Source organism: Rhea pennata, chromosome 2 (genome assembly GCF_028389875.1).
Source record: "Rhea pennata isolate bPtePen1 chromosome 2, bPtePen1.pri, whole genome shotgun sequence".
In the NCBI taxonomy this organism is placed as follows: Eukaryota; Metazoa; Chordata; class Aves; order Rheiformes; family Rheidae; genus Rhea; species Rhea pennata.
In genome coordinates, this window is record NC_084664.1 from 140,317,567 (window position 1) to 140,343,703 (window position 26,137).

The 26,137-nt window shown below is 38.6% G+C and overlaps 1 protein-coding gene across 1 annotated transcript in view; it reads right to left on the reverse strand.

The window, feature by feature from the left end:
- Positions 1-3,623: 3,623 nt before the first annotated feature.
- The window catches only part of LAPTM4B (lysosomal protein transmembrane 4 beta), a 60,179-nt gene continuing 37,665 nt past the window's right edge, over positions 3,624-26,137 (reverse strand). Inside the window, exons 6-7 of the mRNA XM_062568328.1 lie at positions 22,129-22,224; positions 3,624-3,746 (exon numbers count right to left, since the gene is read on the reverse strand). Of these exons, the coding sequence (XP_062424312.1) occupies positions 3,672-3,746; positions 22,129-22,224 (171 nt within the window). The 3' untranslated portion in view covers positions 3,624-3,671. The remainder of the gene's footprint in view (positions 3,747-22,128; positions 22,225-26,137) is intronic.

Here is a 26,137-nt window from a genome sequence, read left to right on the forward strand (position 1 = left end):
GTAGATTTCCATCTAGTGTGCAGGCTTCTTAAGATTAGCAAAAATTTGTTAGAACTGTCCATGACATCCCTAACTGCTGTGCTTTGGCCAGTTAGGGTAGTGGTGACAAATGAACCACTTTGAAAGCATGGAATCTGGAATTTGTTTCAGACTAGTTGTCTTTCCCTCTGCATCCTTGCCAAGCTTTTCTCTGGACATAAATTGATCTGATATGGTCTTTGGTAGCACAATGAGTCTGGGCTGATTTTACAAACTAGAGACTTTCCCACAGGAATACAGACAGGCTAATATCTAAAATAATGGCCATTAATAATAGTTTTTTAAAAATTAATGTATTTATGAGCACAAGTGAGACACTGCTGGGTCACCACTACACATTCCTCTTTGCTCTCTCTCTTGCTTTCTCCAAAGCATGCATGCTTGTATGAGAAAGGGAAGCTATATTGTTCCATCAGGAATAAGAAACCTTCCATCACAGATGAGAGAAATGATATTTGTGCCTTAGCACAGGTTGGCTTTGAGAAGCCTGTAAAATCCTATGTCTGATTTCTGAAAAATCAGAAGATTTCAACAAAAAGATTGCTTATATTTCTGGTACAATCAAGGTTTAGATTCTTATTTGCTGGTTTTGGCCCCATATGTCTGATGTTCCATGTCAATATGCCTCGGAAATATTTTCTTTCCATTCTTCAGTTACTGGGCATTATTAATAATGAACTGCCATAATAGAGTTTAAGATAAGGAAAAAGAACAGAATTTGAGTAACATGTGCTCCTCATGTCTGGGAGAAAAGAAGAAATGCACTTGGTAGAAGGAACAGTGAGAAAAACATGGTTAGGAACAAGCAATTCCCAAAGCACAGGATCTTGAGAAGCCAGGTTTGTAATGGATTTGCTGTCACAGATGACTGACCTTTAAAATGAATTATAGAAAAGCTGTGATGTGAATTCACCTGAATTAGACATAGAAATAGAGAATGAATTCAACAACTAAGGGAAAAAGCCTTCAGCTGGAGTTTGTATCTCTTCTTGTAACCCAGAGAATGTAGTTTGTCTTTGGGAGCGAGGGAACTCATTCCCACGTGGATTCTCTGATGTCCCAACAGAGTTGAGCTCATGCTACATTTTCTGCTCTCTCTTACCCAGCTGCCTGTTTGCACTGACTGCAGGAATGTCATATTTTTGATACCATAGCCTCTCTGCCACCCCTTTAACTGAAATTGGCCAAAATCCAAAAGATATTAGGAGTACTGGCAGAAAGACACATGTACTCACACTCATACAAATATGGTGTGAATGAAAAAAATCCGTTTTAGCAAGCCAAGCTAATGTCTACAAAAATTACATGTGAATTAGCACAATGCTATCCCCAAGATGATGGGGGGAAAAAAAGAAGCCACAGCTTTCAGTAGAAAGCCTTGTTTTTTATTATGCACTTCATCAGCACCATGCGATATGCATGGAAAACTGTCTGCAATTCTGGATGATAAACTAAAAGCTTGAATTATGCTTTGTTTTTATTGTACAGCAAATTGCCTGATAAACTTACTATTTTTTTCTGCACTTATACAGTATGGAGGGAAGGTTGCTGAATGGACTGAAAAACTGTTTTTTAGTTCATTTCTAGAGAAAATTCTGTCATGTTGGATTGACTGGACAGGAGTTTGTGCAGGCTTGTGCTGGAAAAACTATCTGAAATTATTTCCATAGTCTTGAGGAAACATTCTTTTATTGTAGAGAAGTTCATATACACAAGTGAGATGTATTTACAACCAGCTTTTCTCAAACAGATAACTATTTAAAATCCCTCACAAATCAACCAGGAATGAAAGAAAATGAAACTCAGAAGCCCAGAAAGCCAGACTAAGCCCCCAAATCCAGTTTAATTCTGAAAGCTAATTGTAATGAGACAGTAGGACGCAGAGTTATCCCAAAGAGAGCAATTTGACTGTGGTGGAGTGCACTGGATAGACTTTGAGATTAGCTGAATTAAAAGCATTGCCAAGTTTGATCTCAGAGTGGGTGAAGCATGGAGTCAGCAGACAGATTGGGACCTGCCTTTTCCCAGCTATGTGGAAGAGGCAGGCAGAAAGAGGGCCTTGCTGTTCCTCCCCTGACTACGTAAGGACAGATCGCAGTGGCAACCTCTCTGGAAAGAAGTCTTCGGTCCTGTGTTTCTCTGGAAAAATCTTTTCCAGAAAAAGGCAGGGAATTCTCTTCTTTGGTCTGGACGATGGAGTCAGTGCACAGTGGGCAAGAACAGGTGTCCTCCTTAGGAAGGGTGCAGACACACATCAGGCCACTTACAGGAGAGATGGCACCTCCTGCAGGGACAGTTTTCATCTGCACTGCCCTTTGCCTGGCGCTGTGTGCAATGGCACCAGTCAGCATGTCTAATCAACCCAAAATGCAGAGGAGGCACCATGGGGAGGAGTGATGAGAGGTAGAAACACACTCATTATATTTCCTTTTCCAGGTCCTTTTCAGTTAAAAGTAGAACTTTCATCAACAACAAAAAGTTGCATGTGCAGGAGGCACTTCTCAGGGGAAGAAAAAAATACCTTATGCAAACATTCATGGATGGATGAGTCCCATGAGAAAGATTCTCAGCACAACCAGTTCAGTCACAGAAAGGAATCTAAAATTCCCACGTTGATGTATATGAGAAACATGCAAAATATATTTGCTAATGCTCGAGGAAATTACATGCAGAAGTTTCCCATGGGTTGGGAAAATATACCTTAGTATCTGCATAATTTACTTCACACTCAAAAGAACATTGCAATATTTACAGGCACATTCCAATGGAAAAAACACTTGCACATTGAGTGCCAAAGACGCAGCTTTGGCACCAGACCATGTGACTTTAAAAGCATAGGTTTTGTGACCTCCAAAAGCACAGGTTTTGAGAGGTTACTGGAGAGGAAAAGGTTGTATAGACGGAAAATTACCAGAAGTCGGCAACAATACATACATACATACATATATATATGTATATATATGTATATTTGATCATTAGAATGGTTGCAGGCTGGGACAAAATGAGTCCATGTAGTCCACAGATTCTGGCTTGCTACAATACATCATAGAGCACTTTGTCTACCCTGATTTCCTGTATCCATTTTTCTCAATTAAATGTTTCCCATTAGCAAGGTTGACGAGAATAGTACCCGAAACTCATCGTTCCTTTTGCAGTCATCATCTTTCACAGCACAATAACTTAACAATTTTTTGCGGCATAGGAATGAAACAGAATGTCACCTCTTTGGACGTGGTCTGTGTTCTCAAGTGGAAAATGGGCATTTGAGAAACACATTTTAATGCTTTGGAACTTTTACAAAGAAAAGGAAAATTACATTGAATCTGATAGACACTGCAGAGTTATGAGTTCTCTAGCACTGCATGTCAGACAGAGTGGAAAAAGCTATTCAGTGATTACTGTAACTTTATCACTACCCAGAATGGTTCTGAAACTAGTTCAGCATACTACTGTAGTTGCAGCAAATTATTAAAACTATCTACACAATTTTATTCATACAGTTTAGGTTTCAATATATCAGCAAAACAGCAATGTATAACCCATAGAGGTTATATCCTGGAAGTGAAATTACACTATTGCTCCAACGTCTGGAAAGTAAAGCTATCCTCCCTAGGTCCACAGTATGTTCTCACTTATGCTGACACGTAAGGTGGCGGTGGATCTTTAGCAGCTCCATTCACAGGATCATCATATGGTGGCAACAGCACCTGCAGGAAAGGGAAGAAGGTTATATTTTTAAAAAAAGAAGCCAGCTGCTAAAATAGTCAGAGAAAAAACTTAAGACCTTGTCCTAAAAATAGCAAAAGTGAATAAATTACTGAACAAAACAGGAGCTGTCTCAAAAATGAACAAAACACTGATAACTTAATATTCCTCCATTTCAGTTTGTGTGTGTGTTTTCATTATGAAGTAAAAAGTGATTTCTTCTCATTTCTTACTGACTCCAGTGACTGCTGGAATTCAGCCACAGATCACTGATTACTGGTACCTGAATTTGCTCAATTTGGCAGTGACAGTTGCTGCTTATTCTGCAGTCATCCTCATCAAGAGCTCTTAAATCATGTCTCCTGGAGAAGAGCTCAAATTGTTAACCTAGAGTGAGAGAATAAAGTCCCCCAAACCTCTCTGGCTGAGGTCTAGAGTAAAAATTAGTTTGGAGTAGGGAAAAGTGTGGAAGGTGGGGAGCAAATTACCCAATGTCTAACTAAATCTCCAATTTAGTGCTTATGAGGCATCCAGCTGTGAGAAGCAAGACCTAGATTCCTGTAAGTGTCCTTCAGTGAATATTTAAATATCTGGTAGAAATTGGAACAGGTTTAATCAGACATCATCCTTTCTTATAGCTGGGAGGCAAGACAGCTTCCTGGGACAAAGAGAAGCAATTTTAGACCACCCAGGGCAGAGGAGGCATTTGAACCAAGGTTACTACTACTTCAAACAAGCATGATAGCTACCATGCATAATGGCACCAGCACTGTCCCTACACAGCTTGGATGCGAAAAGGCACACGGTCTGCGAATCCCAGCAAAGACTGAAGGCAAAATAGGTGCCAAAGGAAGAATGAATGTACATTCCCTAAAATATCTCAATACAGTATATGAACATCAGTTATGGTGCACTGGCAGAGTTACTTTATGTAGTTGAAGATCAATTTTTCATGACGGAATTCCCAGATTTTTCAACATCAATTTTTGGTCATTAAAGGGCACATAAAGCCGAACATCTAAACATACATAAGGAAACCCCTAATCCCATTACCATCAGTGAGCATTTTGCCATGAGAGAATTTCATCAATATTCTTAAAGTTGATAGTCAGCCTTCTGCAAAGAAACTCCTGTAACCTTCCCTTTTAGAGTTTATCCACAATATAAAGAAGTCAATGGAATTATTTTCTATAGATTTAAATAAACTTTGGATCAGGCTCTTGAAGTACAATTCCAAGACTGATTCACATTATACTTCTGTGAGTTTACAGACATGCATTGATGAGCATGTGTTCAAGTACATCTGTACACATGCTTGCTGGATTACAAAACGGATACTTTGGCATCTTCAGCCCTTCGTGAAAAGCCTTCATTATTTAGAAAAGGAAATTCTAACACATTTGCCAGAATCATCACTCTTTATTAATACCATATGTCTGAGCTTGTAAGTGGAATATACTATGCATGCATCCAGTACAAAATCTAAAAAGCTTTGTATTAAAAAGCATTTAATATATTATGTCAAATTAAAGGGTGCAAACAACTTATGTCAGCCTACATATCTAGTGAAATTATAATAACATACAGGACTTTAAATAAATACTATTATAAAAGTCTTAAATATATAGCACAATGTAACATCGGTAAATCACACTGCTAAAACTTGTAAACTATAAGCGACATTTGAACTGGGATCCTCTCCCTAGTGCTGATCATTTGTTTAGTAGCAAGGTCTCTAGTAAAATCCTTGTGTTACTAAAAAAGGCACTAGTTTCTGAACTGTACTAAAACATAGTCATTAGTTGATTATGAAGCACTATAATTAGTAATTAAATCGGTTCTACACATGAGTCTGAAAATAAATCAAGTACATTTTATGATGATTTAGCCCTTTTATTGCACTCTTTCAAAGGCTAAGCCCCAAACTGTGGTCTTTTATTTTCATATTCATAGTCCATTTCCTCAGGGCTGATAAGAAATGACATGGACTTGATCCAAAAGGTTGTCCATTTTCCAAATCAGTACATCTGAGATGTATTCAGATCCTCTTTTAGATCAATGTATGCTAAGACTACTGTAGTTACATCAATATTATTACTTCAGCATTTAGGATACTGTTATTTTCAAGAGGTCTCCTGAAGAGTCTACTGATAAGAATGAGATTCTTCACCCTCTGGAGCATCCTGCATGTAGTGAGTCCATTAGTTGGACAAGAGCCTCCTAGTGAGACTCTTGGGAGGTGAACACTCTGCTTTGCTCTATGGATGCTTTACTCATATGTGGGTCAAGGAGCCTCAGAAGACACCTTCAGAAGACACTTTAGCTGTTGGCTAAATTCTAAGGCATATAAATTTCTATAGAAATATTGAATACGGAATATGAATTGTAGAGGCCACTAAAAAGGTTCAGAAGGTTCCCAAGAACATATGTATGTTGGAAGGCTCAAGAGTGCTGGTAAAATGTCTGTAAGGGTAGGGTCACTCTATTGCTAGAAAAGGTTATTTGTCTGAACAGTTCTACTACTGATGAGCTTACAGGCTTACTCCCAATACAGATTATTGGTTATTTAGATACCCTGATTTTGCATTTCCTTGACATAAACATGATAGTAAGCTGTAAAATATATTTAATGTAGAAAAAAGTAGGATGCAGAATTACTACCTCTGCCTAGAAGTGTTTAAGTTAGACAAGAAAATATGGACAGAGTATTGTACAAACGCCAAGATGAATGAAGAAGATGGACAACACCTGGAAGAAACCACTCAAGAGTTTGTGGGATGCACGGGACCAGCTGTGATGCTAAGTACTTCAGCATAACTTAGTTCAGCGTCCTCATGTCATTAAAACAGCAGAAATCTTTTTAACTAATTTAACTATTTTACTTTCAGTCAACATGCTCTTGTTACTGTACTTAATCATTTGCCAGCTGGAAGTCAAAATAGTCATTATTAAGCTATCATGACAATTTGAACAGCTCATCAAACAATCCATAATTACAAATTATTTTTGACTTACACAGAGTTTCAGGCCATTATTTTACCTTAATAATCTTTCAATCTTCTCTCAATTAAGTCCATTTTGACCAGAGGGTAAAATATGATAAAACTTGAATTATCTCAGCTTTTAACTGTTTACTGTTGAGCTGTTTAACAGTTTAGGAATATCCCAAGGAAAAGAGAATATTATTAAAAATTTAATCACTGAATTCATACCAGAGCTGCTAAGATGAAAATCTGAATGACAATAGTTATCTCTTCTCTTGCATTAATCTTAAATCTCAACACGGTTTAACGGAAGCAGGTAAGTGCCTTAGATGTAGAACAGCTTAGCTGCTCCAGCAATACCTTATGCTGTCCAAAGACTATTAAAATAGAAGCCAGTCACTGAAGTGGTGACACTGCTCACTCTTTGCACAGTTGCCTAATGATAAAAGCATTGCTCAGAGACCGTGAGACCGGAGCTCTAGCTCTGGCGGGGGTTCAAACGCACAGCTCTCACTGCTCATATGAGTGGCCCAAACACAAGCTTATCAGCTGGGCTGGCAGGGCCATTTTTCACCCTCCTGAGAAGGCTCAGAAGAAACTCAGATATGCAAGAATCCATAGGGAAAGAAAGAAAGAAAATAAGAGGAAGTGTGGCTGCATAGCCCCGCGGTTAGGGTACTCATGTGGACAGAGAGTTCTGGGTGCTGAGTCTTGCTTCCAGCATCATTTAACCATTTTGCTATAAGCAATCTTGTTGCTTAATATATAGAAATAATCCAAAACTGACGCATGAGAAATCCTGGTCCTGTCTTAACTGATGTCATACAAGTTGTTTGGATAATTGTGTTATGTAATCCTCTCTCTATTATAAAGCATGTGATACAGGATGACTGTCTATGGAAGAAATAATTACCATATGATTTTCCCAAAGGCCATGACATACTTGATTAATATAAACATATATCGCATCCTAATTTTTACGTCCTAGTTAATATATTTTTGGAGAATAAACTTTTAAATATATTGTTTAGAAATATGCCTAAGCAGAAACATGGGCAAATATTTGTACACTGAAACAGTTTGGCATTAATCTTGGACCCAAGATTTCTTGGCAGTTACATCATTTCAATGATTCTCCCACATTTTTTTGCAGCTGTTTCCAAATTTACGTTAACTTCCAGTAGAAAAAAAATCTTTTTTCAACAAATGTACAGGTTATCTAGCATTGATGCATTTTTTTCCTGTCTGAACTAAAGATCTCAGGTATATTTGGTTTCTAAAACACAAAATGTACTTAGTTCTGTATGGGTAAATGTGAATATTTAATTGATTATTTCTGCATTCTTAAAGGTTTCACCCAAAATCCACTGAACTTTATATTTTACTGTGTCCTCATAGCGCTTTAGATCACATTTTTCCATGGCCATTTGCATTCTTCACTGAGTGGAATAGTTTAATTGTCATATGAAAGCTCCCCATTTTAAAACAGGATTTTGGCTGGTAGCTATATGGATTTTTTGTGAGTTTTCATAGCAAAATACCTTGTTGATGTCTCGTTACAAACAAATATTGTTAGAACCAACCCTAAAATACTAGTTTCTAACATTTTCCTGAACAGAGATGCACTTGATGATGCTAAAAAAGCTATAGATTAACAGTTGCAATGGTAAATGCTGATGGTGGTAGGAAGCATTCTAGACGTTTTCTCAAACTTTATTTTTCAGATGTATCAGGTCTTCACTCTCCTTTCTATAAATCAAGGATTATTGTATAAATTGTAGAATAAATTTGAAAATAGATCCTTCTATGCATCGGATTATATAAAGAAATCCTAAGACAAACACAAATCAAATCAAAATAATTAAAATTCTGATTTTAATCATTTGAAATAAAGTCTGAACTGTTGGCCAGTGTCTGAAGATTCTTCCTGCAAACATAAATGAGATATTTCTACTTCTTAAAAATGAATGGTTTGTTCTAGTGCTGGCCTTACGAATTCTCAGTATTTCAACAGCCACACTTGGAAACACAGAGAGCATCCCTTCCTGAAGAATTTGTGAGAAGTACAAACTCTACCACTTCATAAAACCAGAGATCATCTTCCTCCTCTCTGTAACCGGGAGGAACGTTTCCACGGTACAGTAACTGCCGACTTCGCCGTTGAAGATTCCACAGGGCAATGACGAACTCCTTTCAGGGAAACACAACAGATACAACTACCTAAGAGCTTTTCAATAAAAGCTGCAGTCCTTTAGGCTAAAGAACTTCAGAGTGAAGGACAGTTGCATAAGGGACATTGCATCAATGTGCAATATTTAAGCAGGGTCAGCTGACAAAGAATAGTTGAGTGAAATTAGGGTCATCACTAGTGGAATTTAATCCTGGTCCTGTCTTTGACCATTTGAGTTTTGGCAAGTCATCTGACTTTGTCTTTGAAAGACTTCCCATTTGTAAAACAGGCACATTATTTGCAACATCTTAAAAGCTGGAAGTTGTACAGGCTTAGCTGCATCAATTCTCTACTCGGGGTTCATTTCGTCTTGGTGATTTCAACACAAGGCCAGTCATGTTTATACTAATCTGATGATTTGGCATTGCCAAACGTACAGTTGTTACTGTTCTGTTGTTTGGAATCATTTTAATGAGTGTGCAATCAGATTTACTGATTTCATGTTTACTTTTCTGCTCCCTTGTCATTCACTCGGCCAAGAGGAATGTAATTTCTTTTCACAGCAGCAGTGCTTTGAGGAGCTTTTAATTGCAACCTATATTCAGCTGCAAAGAAGCAAGCAACTAGCCTAAAACAGCTCTAAAAGGAAGGCTGCTGATGTGACCACCTGTCCAGTTCAAGACAGTCCAAAAGCCCTCTCATAACATTGGGATCTTGATCACACAAATATTATGGAGATCACCTAGGGAAAAAGATTTCTGTGTGCACAAACAGCTATAGCATGCTGATTGCTTCACTCGGTATACCAAAAATGCTGAGAATAATTCTCCCTTTGAAACATTTTTCTGCTGAGTTTGATGATGTGTTTTCTTTTTTTGAGAGGTCTGAGATTATAGAGGAAAATATAAAACTAAAGGTGGGGTAACCCAGGGTGATTCTGGGTTTTATTAATCTACTTAGTAGAGTGGCTGAAAATACCATTTTTGGTGTGCAAAAATATTTGTTAAGAAACTCTATTTTTTGCTGAAAATTTTCAGAAATCCAAATCCTTTCATTAGAGCCCTATTCGAGAGACCTAAGGCACCAGGTTGCAGCTATTTCCATTAATATTATGTATAATGACGAGCACCAGACTGTGTGTAAATATCAGTGACATAATTAACTATTGCATTTTACTTGAAAAGAAATAAGCCTATTAATGTAGCACGTTTTATTTCTTCTACAAATTTACTGAATGTTAATATAATGATTTTACTGAGGAAAACTTAAAAATTTCCAACATTTCAGTATGTATGGTGGGAAGAAGCAAAGCCCAGCATGAATTTCTCAAAAAAAAAATTTTTTTTTCCTAAAATGGGTGCCCAAGAGTTCTGAACCCCTGGGACTTTTGAGTTATCTCAAAATAAAGTCACCTGGAGACTTTTGCTACTTTAAAAAATTCATTTCATAAATTGTAGGTGGAAATCTTCTGATCTTGTCATCTCTGAGGTAACTTGGTTTAGCTCAGTTGTTTAGAGCTTGGTGCTGCTAATGCCAAGGTCACGGGTTCAACCCCCGTATGGGCTACACTGAGGGCTGGACTAGATGATCTCCAGAGGTCCCTTCCAGCCTTACCATGCTACGATTCTATGAACTTCAGAAAAGTAGGGAGTATTTGGCCTGGAAGAAGAGTAGACTCAGATTGTCAAGAGAGAGGTTGACTGAAACAGTTAGGAAGTATTAAGACTAAATCCACAGGAAATTCAGAGAAAAAGCACTTTAACCTACTAACACGAAGACACATTTTACCCTCACCGTATGAAAAGACTGATAGCTTTCCAGAGAAAGGGGAACTTTTTCATCATATTGAGGAAACAGGATAAATAATAGTAATTCTACGGTGAGAAGCATTCATTAACTGTTGCATACAAGATAAGCATTGGAGAAAAAATTGTGGATTAGCTTCCATCATACTGCAGCTAGACCTGTTCGTGTACGAACAGCTCTATTGGTTCAGGTGAAAAGTCCATCCAGATGACAGTGATCAATAATGGATGTTGAAGAAATACAAGAAAGAAGAGTCAAAATAGGGAAGAAAGAGCAGTGTAAGCACAGGCCTGACTTGCTCAAAATATTCTTCAGACTATCAGAAATGTACATGTTAAGGAGGTACTGAATTACTGGTCATACCTTGGGAAATTTTTCTTTCACTGATTTTTCTAGCCTGTATTTGAACCCATGTAAACTTTCAGCATCCACGATGTCCCTGGTAAGGAGCTGCACAGTTAATTTGTGTGTTGTGTAAAGAGATACCTACTTTGCTTGCTATGAAATCTGCCACTAGCTAATTTCACTGGATGTCCCCTAGTAATTTTGCTAAGACAGTGAGCAGTCACTCATTTACTTTCTCTCTGCTACTTATGATTTTAAAGACCTCTATCATGTTCTCTCTTGTTCTGTCCCTCTTCCATCCTCTCTTTAAGTATCCCTGCAGTACAGTCATAATTAATTTTGTGGTACTAGACAACTGGAGAGTTTGGGGTCCAGGCTGAAGAGCGAGCTCAAAGAGCAGATGTAGGGGAGGAAGCTGACCTCTGTCTGAATGAGATTTACTTCATGCTCAAGAGAGACACATGCACTGTCAGGCACTTTTGCCCACCTGACCTTGCATTAGGTATATTCTTCCAGCTGAGATAAACTGCCCCCTAGAAGCAATTCTTCTTCTCTGTTGCTTATAAATCTCTACCTCAGAGGTGGCTGTTTACAAAGTACATCACTGCTCTAGTCAAATGAGTCCAGTCAAAGCAACTGCTTCTGAAGATGTTAGAGAGGTGATGTTTACAAAACAAGCTGCCCACTTCTCTTTTTCTCTTGAGATTAAAAAAGTCCTGTGTATAGGGCAAAGCTTCATATCAGAGCCAAATCATTCTCATATCAAATAAGAAATGTTTTACTTTTCACTCCATACAATATCCTTATTCTATGAATCTTCCTTCACAGATGCATTTGCTTGAAGAGTTCATCTGAAACACACTAGCTAGTTACTATTTGCTTAAGTGTTTCATGATACGTTATCTGTCAAATAAATCCCAGGAAATCTTCCTCTCAACATGGTCAGGAAGTATTTTCATGTTTATATGTATGCATTGCCATTAGAAACCACACTAGAATGATCACAGATGGAATAACTGGAAGCAAAATGACTCTGAGACAATTTATGACCCCAGTCAGTGAAAAAGTAGGCCTCAGCACTGCAAAATCATCTGTGCAGTTATAGCTGCCATATTTTGTCTTCCTTTGATGAAACTCCTCATTTTTTTTCAAAGCCACTAACTCTCTAAAACACTATTTAAGAAATTTTACTTGAGCTTATTAATTTCTATAATGACACAACAGAAAGTTTTCAGCACTCCAGATACATGAATAAGTGTATAGATTACAAGGACACAGTAATACTTAGGGACAGATTGTGATTGCTCTTGTGTGGGAGGAAAATTGGATTCAGGAAGCTATCATCTTCTCCCCTCATGTGCAACCTCATAAAAGTCATCCAGAATAATGGTTTAATTACTCTCCTCATTCAAAGAGATGGAGAGATAGTTCACCTCAGGCCACAATTTTTTTTCCTGTATTTTAGCCAGGACTCCTCAGCTTCATCTCTTGCTGCACATCATGATCTTGTACAGACAAAGCACATCCCTCATGCCTTCAAAATGAGCATTTGCTGAACGAGCATGTACTTTCTCAGGGAGTACTTGCCTGTGGGTCACCAGCACGGGTGACTTGGAAGATGTATATTCTGTGCAGAGAAATTGTTGATGTGTGTTGTTCTGACTGCAAAGACTATGACAGAGTACTAATCTTTTGTTGAGTTTTTTAATTACTAACCTGCATCTTTGTATAACGACACTCATAGCAAACTCGTTTGCTCTTACAATTTTATATCCCACTCAATAATAAACAGCACAAGAACTTATTACCAGACATGTGATAGCCAAATTATTTAATAGGAAAGGTTACTTCCCAGGAGTACTTTTATCACATCCATGCTTGTGTTACGGATAATGCACTGCTTATTCGACCGTGATTGTTAGCTTCCATGACTGGAAAGGCTTATCATACCAGATGAATCATTTCCCCTGTCTATATGCCTAGGAATATGAGTGACCCAGTATAGGTCTTTGGGCACTACAAGACAAAAGGGCATTTGTAAAATTTGGAGGTAGATTTTGAAACCTCGTTCTAATGCTTGGGAGTGGTTAAATTTGAAACTTTGAGCTGACCAATCTCTGTTTCTGTCTTCTGTAAGTATTTTGCACTAATTACTATTTTTTCTACAACTATTTTTTTTTACATTGTTACTAAAAAGTAAGGTATGATATTGCCATATAAACTCTAATTTTTATTGCACATTGCACTTAGCCATTTCCTAGTGAAAGTTCAAGAAAAACCTTTGTTTGTAGCAGAATTTTTATAATACTGTTTTAAAGCAACAAAGCTCTAGTGTCATGAAAGATGACAAACTGCAGCTTGAGGAAAAAAATTCTATGTTTATATAAATCCTGTTAATGTTAATAAATTGCATTTGTAAAGCAGCTGTCAACCAGAAACTCTCATGAATTTTGCAAATCTTCTGTTTGGCGCATGAATGACAACTCAGCTTGTTTCTTCTAAAATTAAGTAGAGATTGTTGTGTAATTCATTAAAGCTTATTTCACTTTCCCCACTGCTCATAAGGTAGAGGACCCTAGCCAGAGGTGCAGTGCAGCCCTGGACAGGGCGCAGCAGAGGAAGTCCTATGACGGTAAGAAATCCTGAAGACAGTTCAGGAAAAAAATCTGTTGTTCCATTGCATTTTGTTGCCACTAAAGCTAATTGAAAATAGACTGGAAGAATGGTCCAGAAATCACTACCAGCACTTCGTAACTGCAGGAAATTGGATTTGTGGATTATTGTCACACCCTCAACAAAACACCCCAGCTGCACACTCCTCCCTGATACTATGCATAGCATTAGTTTGAAGCAATCTCTAAGCAAACAATGCCACCTGCTGAACTACAAGCAACAGCATCTTCCTCCCACCTCAGTTACAGCTGTTATTTCTGCACAGAGTATCACATTGGGTAACTCCAGTCACAGAGGATCAGGGCTGGAGGAACTCGGATATGGCGGGAGCTACTCCACCACTTGGCCGTGGCCAGGCTTGTGCTGTGCACAGGGACATGGTGCAAACATACCAGACAGTGCTAGCTTTGGAGCTGAAAGCAGGATTGCAGCCCAGCCCAGCCCTGCCTCTGGCTAGAGCAGCTTTGCAGAAGGGCAGGACTTAGGAGCATGGGCCAGCTGTGTGGCTACATAGTCACAGCATGGCTAACTGCTACCAAGACTTGGCATCTTTGCACCCCACTGCATTGCACTGCTTGAACACTACCAGCTTGAGTGACTTCAGGCCTCTTCACCCCATGCTTCATTACACAGTAGAATTACGACTTGAGCCTGACCTGGAAAATCCACATCTAGCTCAGCTTATACGCCCGTCTATCCTTGGCAACAAGGATTAAAGTTGTCATCGGCTTTTGCTGCACTGATACGTATCCTTGGAATTATACTGAAGACTTCAACTCCTTTTTGAAGCCCACAAAACAGCAGCTGTCAGATGGTATTGAATCAACCCTGTTAGAAAAAAGGGGCTATAAAGGAACACTGCAACTTTATAAACACTATTTTTTCCTATATTGAAACACTTCCAATTACTGACTCCAAAAATATTTGAAAGATTTAATTTACCCATCCCCATTTCAAGTCTTATTTTTAATCTAATTATGAACAATGAGATCAGATTTATCTCTTTCTATTGCAGGTATCTCACTGTTTTTCACATATTAGAATAATTCCAGTCTTTGAATTGCAAATTCCCCTCTACTGGGGGAAATAGACAAAACCTATATTTTGATCCAAATTTAACCTATACATAAATACACATAAATATGAAAACTGTACCTAAATGTATACTGTAATGACTGAGATGACAAGTGAAAATGTTTTGTTAGTCTTACTTTTAGACTTCAGTGGGCATTTGCCGTAAAATGTCATCTTAATAGCCTGTCCCAAACAGCACAGCTGGCTTCTGGGAACAGCCACCTAGCAGTAGGTAAAGCAGTTGCAAGACACAGATTAACAAATAGCATGAAGCAACAGAGGAAACATGAAGCAATACAGACCACAGGGAATGCTGCATTTTCAGACAAAATCCTTGCATAAACAAGGAAGTAGTGGAAAAGAAGAGTATAGCTGATAAGATGGGAAAGGAAAAGAAAATAAGAAGAGAGAAACTCTACTCATTAAGGTTAAAGGAGAAGGAACAAGGGGTGAGATATTACTGCAGGTAGAATGTGAAATGCTGGAGCAGCTGAATAGGGGTTTGTTGACAGAAGGAGACAGTTTTTGATACTTCTCTCCAACTCAAAATCAAATAAAGAAGAGGAAATGCATACACATACTATACAAAAAGTCTGACATCCACACGGAACTTGAGCCCATTGAAGATTCTGTAATTAAAGACATCACTTTGGGAATGTGCAAATCCAATTTATAAAAGTAATGCTACAGAAAACCAGATCCAGCCTTAAAGCAACCCTTCCGGGTCCCATGCAGACTACTACATGTGGCTAATAACTAATTACCCCCTTTACTTCCAAGTGCTATGTAGTTCTACTCATATACCCTCCCCCCCTTTTTTTTCCTGTTTCTTCTTCTTCTTCTTTTCTGCCTCCCATTTTACCAGCTCTCCCCCTTGCAGATTTTATCAGATAGTTTCCATTCGAGGAGGTTGCCTGGATTCAGCCGGAGGCTTTGAGAAGGGCTCAGGGAGTGAGTCATGCCAGGTATTCATTTGTGGTGTTAGCTCACTTTAAAGTATGTTCACAGTTACCACTCACTGGAAAAAGATGCCTCTGATCTAGTGGCCTAGCAATAATGCTTGCATTCAAACTACTGCCCAAGACTTCAGCCACCTGGTGCATGTTGCCAAGTTTCTAGGATTTCTCTGCAACATTATAGAAAATATCTTTAAAGTATGATTTTTCTCGAAGTTATCCTCCACTCAGACGTGTACCATCTCAAAACTGGGTCAACACGTGGAAATCACAGGTCTCACAGAACCCATCAGAAATAAGTGCATGGTCTGTCTGCCTCTGGGCTACTTCTCACACTTTGTCTATTTAACTGGCACAAGCCTAAGGATCCTTCTCTCCTACACCCAAACTAATTATCTTCCATGCACACAGAGTAAAACAAAGAATGGCTTTTCCAACCTTACCAAGAATACTCCTTTCTCTGCTCAAGGAATCAGCAGCAATAATGAAAGACCTAGCTCTGCATTTCTCAAACAGGTCTCCTGTAACTTTGAGAAAAGGAGAACGTAAGGGAAGTATTGGCAGATTAATTACTTACTAGTTATTTGCCGTCATGCCCACAGAAGGAATGTAGCCCTACCGTGAAATCAGAGAAGTTATTTAGCTCTTGTGGATAAATGTGATGTCTCAAAGGACCCACTGGAGTGATCTTGCCAAGTACGTAAGGATCTAAATCCCACTTTGAAGGGAGATTTACAGCTTTACATTTTATCCTCACTGGCAGCATGACCAGAGACAAAACTTCCATTTGATTGGCTACTGTGAGAGTTAAAAATAAACAAAATGAAATCCTCTGGCTGCCCAAGAGCACGAAGGAGCCCTTCCTATTATGCAGAGCAAATTGTGTAACTTCAGGCTACCTTCTGCATTCATTTCTAGGCTATCAGTTTTTCCAGATTGGACTAATGTTTCTATGGCCATGCTGTGACAGTTTAAATTAGTGCAGAAAGCTGATCTTCATCCATGACGTGCTCAAAGGAGTCGGTAGGAAAAAGAAATACTAGATTAGAAAAGTGGAAAAAATAAGCTTCAGGTGACTACAGTCCGTCGTGAGGGAGCCACTTTACTGCCCAAGCCAAAATCTCCTATACAGCTATCTCTAGAAATGGACAGGAGGGAGGTACTGAGAAAAACTGAAAGGAGGGAGACGACAACATATCCCTCAGTGACTTTGGGGCTGTTGTGACTAAAGTATACAGATAAACCCCGAGATCCTGGCATTATCTGCTTCCAGAACACAGAAGAGCCATTTCTTCCTATAGGTTGGGGTCAGGCACCAGCTGGTCCCTCTGTCCCCTACCATAGCCCATTTCTGGAGCCACACTGGATACATTCATGAAGATCAAGGGCCACAGAGGGAGGAGCTCTCACTTAAAGGGGATAATAGGAATACTGCACTCACAGCATGCAGTGGAAAGAAATTCACATTCCAGATGGCACGCTTGCAAAAAGTATGGCTTAAATCACTTACACTGAGTGACAAAACTCCACGCATCAGGTTAGTTATAGTTCACATGTATGGGTGTTAATTGTAACAGAATCAGTTTGATCAAAGGGAAAACTAACTGGCAGTTTCTGTACTGGAAGGTTTTACATCACACAGTTAAGACAGTCCACACTTCAGCTGCACAGCAGCCCGGTGATTTTCCAAGGTATGAAAATTAGACAATTAGCAGGAAGGCAGGGAGGCAACTAAGTATTTTTTTTTAATGAACTATTACTGATAATAATAATTATTGAGGGCTGTAATGGAGATTTGCAGTGCAGATCTCATGAGGAGCTATGAAAGAATGAAGTCCAATAGATATAGGAAAGTTACAGTGACAGGAGTCGGCAGAGCAGTTCTTTATGAGGCTAAAGACCACAAAAGCTCATCTCTTGGAAGGCCATTCCTGTAGCTTTATACCACCTGGCAAGCCATGGAGAAGACAGAAGAATATTGCTGTTGAGATCTATACACTCTTAACATGAAGAACAAATCATGATGGATTTCTCCTATACAGAAACAGGGGAAACTAATTGTGAGAGCAGTCAAGGACTTATTGAATCCACAGAGCTGAGGAACAAATTAGTAACAAGAAGTAGGACCACAGAACTGTGCTTAAGAAATTAAGAAATTATCCATGCTCCAAATTGAGTTTGGATATAAAGTTTAAGTGTGCTTATGCACCTTGTCAGTAATAAATTAAGAAATGCAGTAAGATTACAGCTAATCTGATTATTATTTACAAAACAATCTCCTGTTTTTGAGAAGATATATAATACACTATTTTTATATACAATCAAAATGTCCTTCTCTTTCGAACCAAATTCCAATGCTGTATATTAAAGTTTCTTTTTTTTACTAATAAAGGGCTCTGCAATCCAAACATTTGAGAAAGGTTCACAGATGCTGCAGCTAGCTAACAATTATGGACCTTTCCTCTTTCTAATGGTGTAGCATCCCAGCCAGTATGACTCTGAGTGTTTTTCTCTAGAAAAGCTCAGTCATTAATGCCGTATTTCCATTTAAATTGGAAGTCTTAGATATAGTTTCAAGATTGCTGAGGAGGTAAAACAGGCATTCTAGTTCAAAACTTAAAAGAGGAAAAACAATGATCTTGATAAAGCTATAGGTAAATTTGTATTTAAGGTACACCCAGGAATTTGATTTTGCTAAGATTTCAATAGACCAGAAATCAGATAATTATTGTAACTGAAATGTCTTGTCTTATATTAAACATGGGTCTCTCTTTTAAAAGTGAAATATAATAATCAACAAGTAAGCATGACAGTTACAATTCAAGCATTTTTTATGACTGCTTAATGATTGATAATAAAAGCTATTAGAGAACATGAGTTTACTTATTTCTTTCCATTTTCCATGCGAGTCTTGCCAATATACATCATTTTGAACTCAAGGAAAAATGTAGTGTCTGCCACTAATGATGTGTTATTGAAGGCAAAGAGATTGCTTACTGGCACCTTTGTTTTCCCTGAGTACATGCTTTGATAGATGTAAGATAAAAATTTCATTTTTTGGATATTTTTCCAAGACTACACTCCTGAAAAATTGTAAGACAAATAATAAAATGTTCACTGTACTCAATATCTTAGCTTTTTTGAAAACAATAATGTAACTACAGAAATATTTTGAATTTCTAACCATCCCAATTCATAAACCAGATCTTTTGAATTTAGCAGTAAACTAACTCACATTTCAGCTTGTATCTAAACTCCACACTAAATATTTTTAGTAGTACAGTATTTTGGATATCTAATAGTTTTTTTTTTTTAGATCTAGTGCTGCTGAGTGAAGGTAATAGTCATTACTTACTATGCAGTACAAAAGATAGTAGCAGGTAACAGCTGGGAGCTGATCTCTAGATTTGGGGAGTATTGGGATATACTTAAACTTTCTTATTCTGAATTGCAGCTATTATGTCCAGTCCCGTATTTAAGCTTAGGTTTGCACATTCAGTTGCATAAATTTTTGTGTATTCATTCAGTTAATTCTATATATCAAAACAACCATCCCCAAAGATGAGAATATGCCCAACAGGTATGACCTACAACTCAGCTGGAATTCAGGTAGCAGATTTGATTCTAAAAATGACACATTTCTTTGAAAGCACAGGGCAAAGACTGGCCCATATTTTAAAGAAACATGCAGTTTATAATTTAAAGACATATTAAGGTGAAGCAGCCCAGCCCGTAGAAGTTTCCCAGCATCAAAGAGAATGAAAACCCATCATTTTAATACATAAGTATACTTGAGTGTTGGAGGATTAATATACATTTCAGCAGACAGCAGTGACCTATCTGGATATTTCAAAATTTCCTGTGCCCTGAACTCCCAAGGGTCTTCAACACTCAACATTCAAAGCTCTTCTTCCACACTTCATTTTGAAACCACCTTTATTCAATTCTATTGAGTTTATCTTTTTTAAAATCATATGAATGCATGTTTTTCCTGATCTCTCTCAACCTAGACATAGAAAAAAGGTATTTTTCAGTCTGTGCTTTGAGGGGTGAAAAGAGGGAAGAACAATCTTCTGTTTCACAGTAGAGAACAAGTGGGATTTAACCTGGCTATCATTCCTCACTAAAGCTCAGCAATGAGCAGATGAAAGAACGGGGCCTGCTCTGAAGCATGTTGGCTCCTCCATCTCATCCCTGACTGCAATACGCTGGCTGGAGAGAGGCAGTCAGACAAGGGTTTGAGTCAGACTTGCCTCTATCCTGAAAAAGTCATTCGAAAAACAGATGATTTGTGTCTGTCTCTCCTCCTGCTTCTCTCTGGCTTTCTCATCCCACTGTGGGCCTGAGGAGTAGTCCCCAGTAGCACCTTTCTGTCCTGATGAACAAGCATTTTCTGGTGAAGTTAACTGCAAAATTCCAGAAGAGCTCTTTCTAAGGAACCTGCTCTAACGGCATCATACTGACCTCACCTATAAAGAATGAACAACAAATCCATCATACCCAAAAGCACGACATTCTGACCATATTCACATTAATGCAGATGAATGCAAATATTGAGGAAAGAGAGTCCAATGGTCAGGGCACCAGGTAGGAATTCAGAATGTTTCTCAAAGCCTACCTCTCTGCTGTAGCCGTCTTGTAGGATAAGATAAGCACAGTTAAATTAAACTCTCAGTGCAAGAATGTCTCATCTGTAAAAAAAGGATAATAGGACTTCCTTTCCTCACAGAAGCTTTAAAGATGATGAGGCAGCTCATGTCACTTTGGTAATTAGTAAATACAAAAGTATCAAGGACATTTTCAGTAACGAGTCATCTCTGAAAAACAGTCTTCTGCTTTACAAAGGCAACAGTGCGATGGGTTGCCTACAGGTTTACCGACACTTTTGAAAACTTTGGTAACTTTGGTTTCATAAATAATTCAGCTAACAGTCTCCCACAGCAAAGCCTGCAAATTCTGTGGATATAAAGTTAATAGTGGTTGAAGCTGTTACAACTACTTATGGGCTGAACAAAAGAGCCATCAAAATTATTTCATATAAAACTCCTGGTTTTACTCAAAGTACATTCCAGTAAAGCAAGCTGTAACATTTCTTTCAGTTAGCTTTCAATGAATCCATATTTTTATACTTAAAATGTCCTGATTGCCAGCTCTGATCTTAGTCTGCAAAAATTCTGATGCTTTTTTTAAAGCTCCAAGTACTGAGGACAAACAGCTATGTGAGAGTTACAATTTTTCTGTAAAAATAGTAGTGGTTGTCTAATCCTCGTGGTTGGACAGGAACCATTTATTATAATGGTTTAAAGTTGGTGCTCTAATACCTCAACATGCAGAGATCACCCACGTATTTGGAAAGCCTGAGGCACGCAGTCCTCATATTTTACCCAGATGATCTAAAGGACTAGGTCCATGCTGCTGTAATTCTGTTTGTAAATTATATAAAGGTCCTTTTACATAAACCAAGGGAGTCACCCCAAGGATTAATCTGACACAGTGCCCTCAGTGTGGGGCTTTGGTGGACCTGAGCGTGTGTGTAGCAGCTCTGCAGGGGTATCACTGCAGACAGAACTAGTGCTTTCCAGGGACTCTTTCTTTTTATATTGCCTTCTACAATGAGCAAGACATGACCTTGTAGTAATGTCCTCTACATATTCATGTCAGAGCCAAATTACTGTGAACTGACGCCTCCCCAGTCTTTGTGGTTAAAATCTGTTCGTTCATTTCTTTATGCTGATCTTCATTTCATTCTGTCTCCTTTCCATGCAAAAATCATCATGTGGCTGGCAGAAGAATCACTGACTTTGCATTGGTTTAAACCTACTTTAGATCCTCTCTGCAATAGTGCAAAACACTATACCAGTTGCTGTATACTAAATCACTACAGTCTCTACAACGAAATCCACATTCCACAGCAGGTGTAGATGATGGCACACCCTGTGTCCTAAACAGCTGCAGTACTGTCCAGATCATAGCTCCACCTGGGACACACCATGGGATGGTCTTGCAGTCTAAATGATCAGGGTTTGCCCCTCAGAGAGGGGAGACTGTGCCAGCTCATGGCTTGGCTTGGGATTATCGTGTACCTGGAAAGATCAGAGCTGAGGGTCATTCCTGGATCCACTAGATTAGCTGTAGTTTATGTTTAACACAGATTCTTTATCACGCTATCTGCATAAAATAAAATCAGTATTTTAGCAACAGATGCCATTTGTAAATACTGCATACCACATTGCTGAATCTCAAGTTTAAACACATCCAACAGGTGAGGACTCTCAAGGGAATTAAGATGATTAAGGGGTCAGAAATGAATACAAAATGAAGATATTAAAAGCAAAGTATTAGACCTAATGTTTGCTCTGCATCCTAACATCCTTACCGCAGTGTCATTGGTGGTAATGTAAACCAACACATCCGAATTGTTTCTACTGTTAATGTATCGGTAACAGTTCCACACGCAGCTTATCAAGTAACCCTGTAAAGAAAAGAGATTTATTATTATGTGCAGAAAATAAACCATTTTTATGCAGTAGCTTTGTGTAAATTATTGAACCTGGGCTAGTTAAGAACAGAAGGAAAGCACAGTTACTGCGTGCTCCATACAAAATCTCCCTCCCCCCCCCCAAAAAAAAAAAAAAAAAAACAGTTATTAGGGAAAAAGGATGCATATGACCATTAAATTATTCTGTTTGCTACAGAAATCTCAACTTCTCACTCTCTTTATTCCGTGCTTTTAATGAAAGGCCGTATGACAAAGACAGCTTTCCATGATGCATGGTAAATTGTGTGCTTGCCTAAATCTCTTGTGCTGTTAAAGTGATAGAACAGGTAGAGCAGTGTGGAGTGCAGAACAGATGCTCTTCAGAGCTCCTTTTAGGCACCAATGTTTAAACAGTAAAGTACAGATATAAATAAGGATATGAGTCTGACAGAAGCACAGGACAGTGACTTTGCTTGTTACAGTTGACTGTAAGGATGTGTAGAGATTCACTAAGTAATCTGATACGTTGCCTCTTACTAAGCAGGGGTTTATGGAGAATGTGTTGGACTAAGCATTACTTAGTTTATGCAGATACTCTAATCTACGCATATCTGAGTGAAATTTACTATTCCAGATATTTAATACTACAGCTTATTCAGTTGTATATTCAATATAGCATAGATAAACTGCTTTGAAAACAAACAGCAATTTCTTTTGTCCTGAATATAGCCAAAGCAACACCTTCTTGTGTATATAAAGTCTGTTTTGCTCAAATGAGCAGGTCATGTATGCAGGCTTTCTTTTTTACTCCTCTCTATAACTATAGAGAGATACGAGTCAATCAGAGGTCTTTGCATAGGATACTGCATACCAATAGGAGGGTAATTTTACAATATAAAACAAAGCCTAAGTCAGATCATGACAAACAGGAGAAGGTGCTGCAGATGCAGAATATCTCAGGAAAGAAGGTAAAAACTAAACAGAAACCAATTATGAGAATGTGGAAGCAAATCTCAGTAAAAAGAACACAAGCAAAGTGGGAACTGAAGAACCATCAAGCAAGTCACAGGAACCTTTGCCTTTCCTTGTGAGTGGAAGGTTGGCCAGTGACTATGATTAAGAAGCTGATGATCCCATATATCATGCGCATTGTTTTGCTACTCTATTTCACTTAATCTGGCATTAATTCAATGTATTCCATATGACTGCAATGCTCTGGGGCCTGTCTATTCATGCCTGACCAGAGAAAATTGCCTGCGTAACAGCTCTTATTGAAATCTGAAATTACTTCTGACCATTTAATCATTATTACAAATACATTTTTTTTTTCACTATAATGCACAGAAGTTGTTATTGCAGCAGTAATCCTACTACAGGACCACAAATTTCACTGTTTTTGTTCTTGGAGCTCACTTGGCTCAAGATAGGGCTGCTGCCTGGCAATGAACTAGTAGCCTCCATTTTTTAAAACTGATTAAGCAAAATTTTCATATCCATCATCTCCTCTGCCAGCAGGAGGAATTCCAGACTGGCTAGCAGAGATGAACAAAAAGGCTGGAAGGTAGACAGGAGAGGAGCAGAAGTCATATACTCAGCATGCCAGGGACAACGCTGGTGGGACTAAGCAAACTGGGTCACTCTGGTGCTTTCTGCTTTTCCACCCAACAAAGTGACAGAGAGAGAAATGCACATTGATAGCGCATAGCTTATCTTTTTAATTAGTAGTTTCTGCATAGCAGCTCTTTCACAGACATAGCATGTGCAAATTAAACTGCCAGTGCTGATTGGATTTGCATGTGTATCTCAGAGTGAGTCATATTTTCGTGACTCACTTGCACTGATGACCTTCCAAAAGCCTCTTATCCTCTTCAGCTGCCCTGTGTTTCTGCCCTCTCCAGAGCTGTCACATAGAAGCTGTATTTTTCAGTATGCCACGTGACTTACTGATTGCTTCCTTGCAGATCAGGAAGCAGTTTTTCCGCTGGGGCCGAACTGGCTGAAATCTAGTAAATTTGCTTCCTCTTCTTTATGGCATCTTACAGGTCCTAGGTGATTTTTGTCACTGACTTTGACAATGCTTTTACCACCAGATGGGGAGGACAAAAGACTTCTGGAGTGAACTGAGCCTTAAGGAAGGTTAGACTGGCTCTACATCCCAAATTACAGGTTATGAAGCAATTGGTGTAAACGCATATAAATGAGGAATTGGATCTTTTGTAGAACCAAATGCCACTGCTGTTAATTATATATAATAGTAAGTATTTCAACAGCTTTCAGTGCTCAGATAGCATGCACTGAGAAAGGCATAACAGCTAATAAACAATGGAGCACTGAATACAGTAGACTTCTGTGGAGACACTGAACCCATCTTTGTGAGAACCCTTGTGCATTATGGCTACCAAATTGCAAACCAATTTCTGTACGTCTTTTATTAAAATCCAGTTGTAGAGGTGGTCAGATTCAGATAATGTAGGCTTCTGGGAAAAGCTAACATGAGATTTATTTTCAAATTCTCTCATTCTGTTTTATATGGTAAATAAAACATGTTTAACACCTCAATATACATGTGCAGCTGTTTCATCCCTGAGCTCTAGCTCTGGTCAGCCCTGCTGCCTGAATGCAAGGGCTGTTTCTCAGTGGGCAAGGTCCATTTTAGCCCTTGAATTAAAAAGGTCCTCAGTTAGCACCACCAAGTAATTGGTTCCAGGACACTGATCCACATACATCTGAGAAGAGAGGCAGCTCAGATCATTTCACTGTCCAAGTGCTTTGGATATTGTTCCTGGCCTGCTAATCACATCTCATGGAAACTCATTTTGCTCAAGATGTACTGATAACGCTATAACTTTTTCTTTAAACTTGTTCCTAATCACTGGTTTATAGTGATGCTGCTGCTGCATCATTAAATGGAATTGCTGATTTAGTTACCAAATCTTTTCCTCAAAGCCTTAGATGGGGTTTCAAATACTGCTTTAAAATGTTTGGCTGGACAGCACAGTATAACGGTCTTCTCTTTGGAGACCAATGTTCATGTTTGGATAGGTCCTATGTAAAAGGCATTAAATGACCTCAGTGTTACCCTTAGTGGTACTCATGACTGCCACACCACAGGCTGCAGACAGACTCATTTTGGGGTGGCAGCCTTTATTCCAGAGGAGCACAATGAAGTAGTGACCACTTGAAAGGATGGGTGCATGAGAAGGACTTAGAGTGGAAAAAAGCACCATGCCTACTTCCACCGACTTTCAATCTTTCCATTTCAAATGCAGTAAATAACTTTAGCCTCTAAAGAATTGAAACCCACAGATTTTTGTAACCCTGCCTCTCACAATGCATAACGTACTGCTCAACTCCTACTCATCAGACATGTGCCTGACCAGCTGTTGACCAATATGTTTGTGGAAATTAGAGGTTCCTGTATCCTGCCATTTCTCGCAACACAGTAAGGAAGAACCTCAGATGATCTGGGCTGCAGCAGTCCTTAAGGCAGTTCCTTAGTTAGCAGCCAAGCACAGGGCAAATGCCATGGATCTGACAGAAGGTGCTCAGAGTCAGGGCTGTCTGCAGAGAGTGCCATATTGGATTCAATTTGTTCCGAATTTTCTGTTTATTTACTTAGCTCAACTGGTCTTTATTACTGATAAAATGGAGCTAAAGATTGCTACACAAACTGAAATTTATCATGAAGGTTTCAGAGGGGTGCTAATGAGAGACCAGTTAAACATTCATATTTCTATCTCAGTGTTACAGGAGAAGAAACCACACAATTTACGAAATTGCTATACTGATGAAATCTGCAATTAAATCTACCTTGTCAGCACAATAGAAAGTATTCCTTGTGAGTGTGAAAAGGCTGCTGAACAAGAACAATTCTTTATAACTGCAAAGAAATGCTGCATTGATTGAA